The sequence below is a fragment of the Camellia sinensis genome, chromosome 2 (genome assembly GCF_055761805.1).
Source record: "Camellia sinensis isolate YWXY chromosome 2, ASM5576180v1, whole genome shotgun sequence".
NCBI classification, from domain to species: Eukaryota; Viridiplantae; Streptophyta; class Magnoliopsida; order Ericales; family Theaceae; genus Camellia; species Camellia sinensis.
In genome coordinates, this window is record NC_138962.1 from 44,755,837 (window position 1) to 44,767,974 (window position 12,138).

Here is a 12,138-nt window from a genome sequence, read left to right on the forward strand (position 1 = left end):
CCTCTTTCTTGTTTCTTGCTTTTGTTTAATAAAATTCTTTGTTGATGCTCAAAAAAAATCTCAATGGACTAGTGAGCATCCTAACATTCCATGCATTAATCATTCTACACATGGAAATAGAACCTTGTTTTTGGTACGGGTGAAAATTGAACCCCATGTCCAAGATGGGAAAGCATAAGCCACTTCCACTGGACTAGGATGGTCTGCTCGTCATGGGAGAGGTATGTAGTAGCCAAATATGAGCACAGATACACCACCTACTGAAACCGCCCTTAAGCCACCCAATTGATTGTTTTTAGAGTTTCTCATTCTCAAATTCAAACCATTGCAAGATTATTGCAGAAAATCCTCGTATAAAAATATAAGCATAAATTTATATATTTATAGACATATATAGATATAGGCGCTTTCGTGGCGCTTTCATTCTCAGGGTATTTTGGCTGGAGATGATTTTGCGCTATCTCGCTTCCACATGGAAAATCGATTACTTGGGGCATGATGGTCTCATGATGTCTATGGAGAACGAGTACAGATCATAAGAGATATGTGCTTGGTTGGAGAGCCACTTGACAAAGACAAGGAAAGTAGAGCGTGAACCACAGAGAAGGGCATGGTTAAGTATAGAGTGAGTGTGTGCCTGATACTTGGAGATCGAGACTTGGAGGGACTAGGAAGGAGTGATTGGAGGAAGTGAAGCTTGACTGAGCCTATGGGTGTCAAGCATGTCTTCAAGTTGAGAGAATGATGTGTTTGGGTGTCTACTAGGCCCAGTTGAGGGGTGCCTCAAACGCGTCCATTTGAGCAGATAGAGAGATGCCTTAGTAGCCCTTTGTGCCTAGGCTTGAGGTTATCGTGTGTACTCTCCTCATTTGGCATGGCTCGATCCTTGAGGGGAGCATGGGAGACGCATGATTGGTACGAGGGGTCATCTCATTAGGCTAACACGTTGATCCAAGGCAGTTGGAGATGTCAGCGTGGCAAACACGTATGATATAAGATGACATGATGTGCCACTTAAGATATATGTACCTATAAGATAAGATCAGGGAAATCTATTTGGGCTTAATTATAGAAGGGAAAATGGTAGTTCTTGTCCAACTATGATTTTGGTTTGAGACTCCATGGATACGTGCTAGGAATTTCAGTCATCACTAAAATTTATTTTTCCTTTTTTTAACATTTCCTAAACTTGCTATGTGTTTTCAGATTGTCTTGACCTCCTGGTTTAGCCATGTTGTTGAGTGAACCGCAAATGTGCATCAAATTACTTGGAGCATATTAACATTATAGTGTTGCATATTCCTGAAAATGGTTAATAGGTATTGCTTTTTACACACGTGTAGTAATTTTGCTGCAACATATCCAAGAATCAATGTTACTTGTGTGGTCATAGGTTCTAATCAATTTTTTTCTATTTGATATTTTCAAGCGGTGGCTGATATTCTCGTAGAATAAGAAGTAATGTGGTATGTTGCCGTGATTTCTAAGAAATGTTGAGAATCTTGGTTGAGTTACTGGAGAAAATGAAGATAATAAACCAAGCATATGTGTGCTATATATTTGCACAATCAGACTCTTTGAAACATTATATGCATAGGAAAGCTAGGAAAGTCTGTGATTTCAGTGTTTCTAGTGTCCAAATTGTATTTACTTTTAGAAATTCTCCCCATCAACTGTTGGTTGCTGAATCAGATTATTTAAGATTAGAAACTCAATATGCAGGACCTACGAAACATGGATATGCGACATGATATTGACACACCAACAGGTCAATTTTCAAAAAATGCAAGTCCCGACACACTGTGTTACATGGACTCGGCACTTTGGGGCGAAGTACCCGTGTCGACACGACACGACACGACACGGGTGCGGGTGTGGGATTTGTGTCAGTTCGCCTCTTCTCTCTCGGACACGGCTCTTTACAGACAGCAAAAGAAATGAAAGAAGAGAAAGGAAGAGAGAACCTGGTTGCTGTTGGCTTCGATCATCGATCACGATCACGATCACGATTAGGGCTCTCACTATTGATCACGATCATCATCGTCTTCGTCTCGGAGGGCTTCGATCATTTTCGTCACTCTCTTCTCTCACTGCCGATCTCGATCTTGATCGTCTTCGTCTCTCTCTTCGTCTCTGTGCTTCTCTCTCTTCGTCTCGTCTCTGCTTCTCTCTCTCTTCATCTCTCAATCTATTCGTTTGTTCCCTCTTTGTCTCTGTTATTGATCATATATAATATAATTTATATAATTTATAAATTATAATTTTTATCATATATAATAAAATATCTAATTATTATTTCTTAAAATATAGTATAAATTGCATTACATTAACATCTAATTATTATTTCTTAAAATATAGTATAATATCTAATTTTTGTAAATTATTATTCATATTACATTTACATTAACATATAGTATAAATTGCATTAATATAATAATATATAATATTATTCATCCAAAAAAATTATATAATATAATATATTATAAATAATATAATTTTTGTGTCTAAAATAAAAATAACTTATTTTATCATATATAATATAATTTATTTTATATCTAAAATTATTTTTATAATTTTTATTTGTTATTTATATAATATAACTCATCTTCATATAATAAATATATATATATATTTAAAAATCTATTTAATGTATCCCCGTACCCGTATCTAAATTTGGATACATATCCATGTATCCTTAATTTTTAATTTTGAAGTGTCCGACCCTTAGACCCGCACCCGCACCCGCACCCGCACCCGATACCTGTATCTGAGTCCGTGTTACCGTGTAACTTAGCCGACACATAAGGGACACACGCAGTATATTTAGTTTTATATAGTTGTGATATGTCATATATATCTTTATTTCCTTGAAGGATGATAAAAAAAAATTGCAACATGACATTAATTCGTAAAGTTCAGAAGAAGAGAGATATATCTACATTGCTTTTCTTTTATCATTCAAATTTATATTATGTTTCATATGTGTCTAAGTGATGGACATGTGTGTCCCCCAAGTGTCCAAATATGTCTAGGTCTAAAAAAGAGTAAAAAAAATTATATGATTCATTTGGATGTGTGTCTGATGAGTGTTGGTGTTGGACACGACACAGAACCTTTTTATAAGTGTCTGTTCGTCTTGGTGCAGAACCATCATTGCCTTCCATTCTCATCCAAGAGTTTCCATACAGGGTTATGAGATATCTTGTTGCCTCTTTTGCTTCTCAATTCCTTTCAATTCGGCAAATTTAGAAGCATTGTGTCACATTTTCTTAGGCATGTGAAATGTGTGACATCTTATTGCCTGCTTTTTTTCTCTTTGAAATACTTTCCTTAAGAAAACCTTATATCTTGGATGCAGGTATCTAGTATCTCAGTGCCTTTTGTTTCACGCTTCAAGGAAACTGCAAAATCATATCATGACTCTATTTCACTCATGTTTTCCCAATTCAAAATAGCCAACATATTCTATTTGTGTAGAAGTCTTGGGGCGAGCTTAAGGTGCTTATGGTAAATTTCATTCCCTTTTAAATCTTGATGAACACATAACTATGCAAGCATATTTTTAGGATCTTGTACATCATGTAAAAACTGAGTTGCTGTTGTTGATAAATGGTTCTTTTATTTACTACTGCTAAATTCTTACCTTTGGGAAGTAACCTCTCATACGTAATGTGTTCACTCTGTGTTAACTGGTGTGAAACGAAACTTCCTGCATCTCTGGGTGAATGCCTTCTTGTAAATGCTTTAAGACGCAACTTTCTACTGCTACTGTGACAAACAAACTATTCTTACCTTTGGGAAGTAACCTGTGATAAACACTGTGTTAACTATGTGCTTACTGGTGTGAAACAAAACTTCCTCCATCTTCCCGATGAATTCCTTCTGGCTAATGCTTTAAATTGCAACTTTCTAGTGCTTCTGATTGGTCAAGAAAAACGAACTATCTCTCAATGGAACTATATTGAAACCTGAAACTTGTGGATCCATCAGGAGCTTCTTCTTACAATGTTGTTTTGGGACTTCTGTTCATTCTTCTGCAATTGGAAACACCAGAGCATTAGCTCATTCCTTGCCTCTCAGGAACAGAAATTATATTGAAGACAATTGTTTTTGGGCTCACCTCCAGTGGTCCACAAAAACAACCTTAGCATAATTACTATTGAAATTATGCCTTATCAGTTTAAAACACCAGTTGATGCGTTGGGAGATCGACCATCAATTTTAATCCTTATGTTTGAATTTTCATGGACTCCACCAACAATCTGATTCAGATATGTGCATCAACTTTTTTAGCAAGAATGTATATTCTTGGTAGCTAAGAAGCACGGATATGGACATGTGACACACCACAGGCATGCTGGTATAACAATTTTCAAAAAATGTAGGACACATGGGGGGACACATGAAAAATTTATAGGTTTTATGTATTTGTTATGTCATATGTCATATATATAAACATTTCATTCAATAATAATAAAAAAAATCCAACATAACACTAATTTGTCAAGTTTAAAGGAGCGAACGATTGATAGGTATAAATCTACATTGATTTTCTGTTCTCATAGTATCGTAAATTATGTTGCTCAAACTTAAGATGTATTTCATGTGTGTCTAAGCAATGGACACATGTGTCCTCAAGTGTCCGAAGAGTGTCTTGGTCTAAAAAAATTAAAATAATAGGATTCATTAGGATACGTGTCTAACCTGTGTTGGGAAATACGGACATACCACCTTCAGTTAGTAGCTCTTTGTGGTGGTCCTATTTATAGAGGGTCATCTATACGATCAAGAGTTACTTATCAGTATTTTGAATTCAAACAAGGCTGTGATAACACTGTTTAAATTTAAACACAATGCTCTTGTTAAGGCCCCAAAAGCTTTGTGTTCGAGGCAGCATTAACCAAATAAACCAAGTTTAGAAAAAAGCCAGAGGTTCCTGCAAGATAGAGAATCACTAGTCCCAGTTGCTAGTCTTTTGTTTGTTCTCTAGGGGAACATCAACAAAGATTTTGGTTCTTTGTGTTCTAGTGAAGGACTTCAAATCGAAAATAGAAGAGTATTATGATAAATCCGGTAGTCTATAGTTTTTAGAATATAATGTAATTTAATTGAATTAAGGGATGAAGAAAATATAAAAGTTGTGCTCTAATAAAGCCCATTGATCATAAAAAATTGCATCTTAGTTACATTTATAAGCCCGAATAAATAGTCTGTTGTTTCAATGTTGATTTTTTGTTTTATTTTTCGTCAGAGCTTACAACTCTGGATAAACACTTTTGACTTTTCAATCTTGATTATCATCATTTTTCTCACTTTAGCTATAAAAAACTCTTATGATGAGTTTCGTTTTATTTGATGTTTCCTATGTAGCAGGACACCTCTGTGTTTATGAAATTTTATGCCACCTTCACTGCAGTTCTATGATTGTTCTGCACTATTTTTTCATAGCCAAACTGGTCGATAAATTTTATTTCTACACCTTTTGTGTTTCTAATTTCTTGCAGTGCTTTTTTATGGGAAGCTAAAACATCTGATAGATTTCAGCTGCAAGAGAATCTTGATTCACTTTATCTTAAAATTTGAAGCTAATTTGGAGCCACCTATCATATCTCTTACAGTGTTCTGGTTGTGATGGCGAATTGCAAACATCCATGAGGAAAATTTCTCTTTCAAAGCTATACAAGAATACCCTGGGAGGTTATTTCCTTTGCTTTAGGCAAGCATGCAAGAATGAGCTCGAAGCTAATGATTCTTATTTCATTGTTCTAGATTTTTTTGGTGCATTCATATATTCTATCAATAGATAGTTTTGAATGCTGCAAATCACTACTCTTTGACCCAATGATACCAATGGGAAGTGATAGCCATTTACTGAGTAGGCACTAGCTTAGAGCAATGAATATGTGGATAAGATGTTTTTGGCATTGTTTAGCTGTTAGATCATATCACCACAGGGAAGTGAATCTCTCGCCATTATCTTGTAGTGTCCTTTTGGGCTTGGTATACTAGCCAGCCATTTTAAGCTTTATTTCATTCAGAACCCCACTTTTTGCCTTTCCTTTTACCTTATTTTATTTCTATTCACAATTGCATGGCAAAAATGGGAAACATGGACTGGGGCAACAATGTCAAAGCTAATGAATGTGATAAGCTTGAAGGGGTATGTAGCTCTGTCACTTCCCGTCACTTGCTTAGAAGGAGGGGGGCGCCTATTAACAAGAAAATGACGTCTGCTGTTCATGAAATCGTTGTCTGTCCTTTTGGTTTAGTATTGTCCCGTATTTTGATCTTCTATGGCTCTCTTGCCTACGAGCTTAACCTTGACAAATTGAATTCACTTGCGTGGAACAGTTGTAATTTCAATTTTGAATATTTCAGGAATCAATTAAGGTTTTCAGATCCTCAAAAAAAATTAAGGTTTTCAGGTCTTTTATTTTTCTTCCAATTTTTTCTCCTCCTTGATCAATCTTAGAGAGAGGGACAAACACAAGACAAAAGTTGACCAAGGTCCATCACATCAGAAAAAAAGGTAGCACATCTAAGAGAATCTCCACCGGCATACTGCCAAAGCCCAAATATAGCAACATGTCATCCAAATTGCTCTTCCAATGGTCTGCCAAAGGTTTGGCAATGCCAAGTTTGCCACCCCATCTTTCTAATTGTGCCCCACCCACCCTTATATTTAGCTTTCCCAAAAACTCCCTCACAAACTGCAATATATTTCATGGCCAATAAATTTCTAACCGTAAATTACAGAGACTGCAACCCAACAATAAACTCATTTGTTTTTAGAAATAAACCAAACTATAATTTAAAAATCAAAATTAAAATCCAAAAATTAAAACCACAAGCGGAGATCAGTGAGATTGATGGCTAAGAAAGATGAAGTTGTGATCACCTGCCCTAATTCTGGAGGCACCAGCCTTCTTCGGCCCTTTTCTTAACAATGAAGCTTTCGCTAATGAAGAAGCTTGATACGTGAAAGAGAGAGAAACCTTCGTTCTCAGTTGAGACTTTTCTTGGTGTGGATTCAGTGATGGGTGAGACAGAGATGGGGACGTGACGGGTAAGAGATGGGCTTGTGATAGAGGGATTTGGGCGTGAGAGAGATGTGAGATTTTTTAATGATGGGTGGCCTGGTGTTTTTGTATATATATACAAAGCAATTCACATCACGGCCCAAGAAAAATCAAAGCCAAAAATAAAATCATAATAAAGCTCAGCAAATCAGAGCCAAAAAAATGATATTTGCCAAACAATATCACTTGTACTAGTGGAGCAAGATTGTTAAAAAATAGCAATTTGACACAATAGCTAGACAAAAAATGGCAATTTGACACAATGCCATTTAAGCAATTATCGTTGGAGACGCTCTAGCACTAGAGGCCTCTAATACAGCTTCCTAGGTATCATACCTACCACTACAGAGCCCATGATGCACCCCCCGAGGTTTGATCATGGGATGTAGGAGTCGTTGAGATACCTCTTGGTTGTCAAACCAAGGGAGATAGGTAAAGCCACCTATCCAGAGGTGAGATGGCCTCCACGATTTTGCAACCCTATAAAAGGGATTCTTTGCGTACAAAAATATATATCCATTCACCTTCAAATTAGTGTTGTCATTCCCTTTCCGTACCGGATTGTATCAGCCGAAATTTACTGTTCCGACTAAAAAAAACTCCACACGGTCTTTAGTTTCATTTCAGTCAAAATATTGGACTGTTCCATTCCCTCTCATCTCAGAAATTTCGGTGTGTTTTCTGGCGTTTCCAGTCTTCGATGTTGGTTTTCATGTGGTACAAACAAAAATAAAAAATTCTTCAACCAATAGGCAAAGTTTCTTGTATAGATCTGCTTTCGGAGTGGTCTGGTTCCGGTGAAAAAGCCGAAAAGTTGCCTCTTCAAGAAATGACGAGAAAACATAGCTCACTCATGGACGGAAGACTAGATTCACCAAAACGATGAGAGCATAGAAAGCTCTGGAAGAGAGGAAAAAATTCAATTCTAATGTCTGATTTTTTCAACTTTATGATGTGATGTGAGATTTTTATTTGTGATAAATATACAATAATTAATGTGAGGTGTTTTCAACTTTTAGAACTATGAAAAATGTTGGTGGAGATTAGTGCCTAAAATGTGAGGTGGGAATCAAGTATTAGAACTACAGTGATCTCCAGCTATCTTGGTGCCTAAAATATAATCAAGCTGGATTGTGGAGATTAACGATCCTATGAACACTGAATAGGCTTCATAATACTATTAGGCCCCGTTTGTTTGGGATTATAGGGAGGGGATTAGGTTTGATAGTGAGGTAGGACTATTATATGGGGTGTTTGTTTTGACAAATGGAGAGGAGACTCCTAATCCCTTGGTATTAGTAAAGGCCTTGGAAAGGAGATTGGGAAGGAGGAGGTAGAGATGGTATTAGAAAAATAGTGAGGGATTAGAAATTTTTTTATTTTTTTTATTTTTTATATATTGGAATTTTTTTTTAAATATTAATATTTAATTTTTTATATTTTTTTATTTGTTTTATTATTTTATATAAAAATAATTTAACAATTCCTACACTAACAACTATCATCAAAACAAACACAATTTTACTTAATCCCCTCACTAACAATCCTCTCACTATTAATCCCCTTATTATGAATTCTTCCATTCTACCTTTGGAAACAAACGGGGCCTTAAAGTCCTAACATTGTCAGAGAAACAAGTGTGGGCTTAAAGAAGCAGCAAGATTATACTTGACATGTGAAATGAAATTTCTAGAGAGATTTGTTGATTGCATCCTGAATATTGATTGTTTCAGTGATTATTTTGTTTGTTCTGTTTCATTCCTCGAATGCTATCTACTATAGCATTTGTTTCCATTTGACCAACCAATTTCTTAATATTAAAGAATTTGAACAAAAGAAAACTTCACTACAACCATGAAAAAAAGGATGCTTCCTAGATTTCACATCTAATTGAATGACAACCACCAATGCAGCAACCTCAGGATTTACTTTACCGAATTATAATATCAGCTTTGTGGTATTTTTCTTAATTAATTCATCATAGTTGTGAGCAAATCTCCATAATTTAAAGTAAATTTACCACTCTTATCAAATTTTCATGCACTGAAGTAATGGTGGACCTATAGTAGTAGTAAGTTACCCAAACTTGCTTCATATTGCCTTGAAGAAGAAATAAACAGATTATCCAAACTTGCTTAATAGTGTAGAAGAGAGAGAGAGAGAAAAAAAAAAAAAAAAAAAGCAGTGAACACTAATCATCAAAAGACCAATATCAGTTTCCAATGCATTGCCTCAAAATGGTTAAAATTTATCCTAGATTGGGTGTAAACTCTGAGAAGTTGAGATGTAGTTCTTTCTTTGTTACACTAGTTGATCGATATGCTCTTTCTCAATGCTCGACTATGACACAATTGACATGAAATTATGCATATTGTTTTCTATTTCAAATCGATGTGGAATGATATATATATATATATATATATATATATATATATATATGTAGTTTATAAAAATGGTGATGAAAGCTTGAGGATGTTGCATTTCTCAGACAACTGTTTTTTTTTAACATACATTTCTATTGTTTGGGAACATGTTTTTTTAGTGACTTTTTGGTTTTTTAGCTAAAATATGATATAAAAAAACTAATATGTTTGGGATGACTTTTTGACTTTTTACGAAAAGATTGCAAAAAGGAGAGAGAAAATGAAATCTTTGACTTTTGGTATAGGTTTTTGGCTTTTTGACTTTTTGAGTAACTTTTTGACTTTTTGATTAAAACAATTACTTGCCAAACGAGACCTAAGGCAAGAAGTAAGCAATTTTTTTGTTTCTGGTAACCTGTTAAAATGTGTGACACATGCTTGTTACTAAAAAAGCTGATGCATTGTAAAAACGTTGATCTCTTTTTGTGTTAGTATGAAAGTTGGTAAGTGGGTCCTTTTCACTTTTCTTCCTATTGTTAGCTTTTTTAACCACAAACAATCAGACCTGTTTTTTTTTTTGTGTGGCTTATTTAGTCAAAAACAGCTTTTTTAGAGATAGCCAAACAGGGTGATAGAAAATTTCAGTGTACCCTGAGATGGTCAGAAAACAAAACCATTGCCTACTGCCAGAAGGTGCCGATATAGCATTATATTACACACAAGAAAAGAACACAATTTACAAGGACTAGACACCAGTTTGCCTACAGATTTTGTTGATACGAAGAACTGTGATGTTTATTGCAAGAGGTAGCAAAAAGCCACTTATATATGCCTCTACTGATGCAGGAAATATTGAGGGAAGTTGAAGGGGGCGGTTCGTGGAAAGATTACCTGGACCTCTGAAGCAGGATTCAGCAGTTGACGTTGTTCCTCTTTCAGTTTGTTGTATCGCTCGATTACAGATTTCATGCTGATGAAAAGAGCCAAAAACAATGTTATTGTTTCTCAAATATATGTTGTTTGTGTGTTCATTTGAGCTTATGGTAGGAATTTCAGAAACTAATTCTATGGTGAGAAAAAGTAGAGTCAAAACAATATTATCATACATGTGCTTGTTTGAGTGAACTTAGAACATGAACAGGATATGATTTTTTTTTTTTTTTTTAGGTGAGGAAGTCATAAAACAAAGGCAATAAAATTTACAAGTTTACAAGGAACATACTCTTGGCACGCCCAACAACAAATGAAAAACGATTACATAACCAACATAAACTGCTACTGCATCCCCCCTAAGAAGGAGGGGGGGATATACAAGAACAACAGAAAACAAAATAACTCAACTCTGTCCATATATTATTTTTGTCTCCAAGTAAACCCTACCATCAGAGATAATAGATGGAAACTTGGGATAAATATGGGCAAAGATGCAAATAAACTGTTAGATAATGTCTCAATGGGACCACATAATTAAATGTGGTGTTATCATTTATAAGAAGCCTACAATTTAAGTGATTCAATTTAGTTAATAGGCTTAAGGGTATATGTGTTATGGACCTAATGTGTAGATACTAGTTGTATAATTTCTATTTCTATGAAGGGCAGAAATAGAAATTAAAACATATTGGTTAAAGTTAGTTTTCATTCCTTTTGAACTTCCATAACTTTTCAGTTTTTGAAAATCAATAAATAGAAATTAAAACCAATAATGATTAAAGTTGGTTTTCATTCCTTTTGAACTTCCACAACCTTTCAGTTTTGAAAACCAATTACAATCTTTAAAAGGTTATGGTCCCTATTCCTTCCCAAGTGGAAATAAGAACACTGCCATTTTTTTTCCTAAATCCTCTCAAGGAGAAACATAAGGCATCAAAGAGGAAAGGATTAGAAGGTAATAACATAATCAATAACAAAGAGTTCATTGATAATCACGCTTCCGTTTAACCGTTCATCAATGGATTCAGGTATGTCATTTTGTCTTGATTTCTTGATAATACGCATGGTAAACGATCCAAAGTGTAAGGTTTATGTTCTGAAATTTATGTTTACATAAACATCACAAAGCTAATAAAACACAACAGTCACACTCACAAATCAACAACCCTCAAGCCAAATCAAAGATGATAACCAACCCCACATACCCCCAGTTTCTACTGCAGATAAACACATGAAATCCAATAAGCATCCCATTCCTCACAGTCGTAACATCCTAGCCACTAACCAAAGCCATGATGGAGGAAAAAATCTATCTCACGAGAAATCCCAACAGAGTCACATGAAGCTAGCATGATCAGTAACCATAAGCCACGGTCTTGGGAGCTGTAGCGAAAAAACAATAGCCCCACAACAACAAACCAATACGTAGCCAAAAATATCAAGAGAGCAATCATCACATCCCCCAGTCCCTTTCTTAATAGATCACAAGCCTCAAACCCTACGGCAGTGTGCCCTTCGCTCTATATCAGGTGTGGCAATACAATCAATTAGGATGGGTCACATGACAAGAAGCAATCAAAAAATCGGTAGCTAACCTCCCGCTCATCTCCCAATCTCTAACTCGGCTAGTCTTGATTTTATGTTATATCATTGGTGATAAAAAGTAAAACATATAAGCATACATTGTTTAGAAGCCGTTTGTTTTTGTTTGTTTTTTTTCTTCTGTGCACCTTAATTTTTGAAGTGCAAGCTACTATCTTTTG

At 35.3% G+C, this 12,138-nt stretch overlaps 1 protein-coding gene and 1 long non-coding RNA gene across 7 annotated transcripts in view; one reads left to right on the forward strand and one right to left on the reverse strand.

Annotated features, from left to right (window-relative positions):
- Positions 1-10,547, forward strand: part of LOC114323475 (uncharacterized) — a 31,577-nt gene extending 21,030 nt beyond the window's left edge. Inside the window, exons 4-5 of one of the 6 annotated variants that reach the window (XR_014360893.1) lie at positions 3,359-3,507; positions 10,289-10,547. This is a non-coding gene — a long non-coding RNA (uncharacterized LOC114323475). Of the gene's footprint in view, positions 1-3,358; positions 3,508-5,504; positions 6,046-10,288 lie in introns of those variants that run through there. The other 5 variants (XR_003651183.2, XR_014360892.1, XR_003651184.2 and 2 more) reach the window with 5 other exon arrangements.
- LOC114323474 (MADS-box transcription factor 23) overlaps positions 1-12,138 on the reverse strand; it is a 36,370-nt gene that overhangs the window by 4,527 nt on the left and 19,705 nt on the right. Inside the window, exon 3 of the mRNA XM_028271093.2 lies at positions 10,334-10,412. Within this exon, the coding sequence (XP_028126894.2) occupies positions 10,334-10,412 (79 nt within the window). The remainder of the gene's footprint in view (positions 1-10,333; positions 10,413-12,138) is intronic.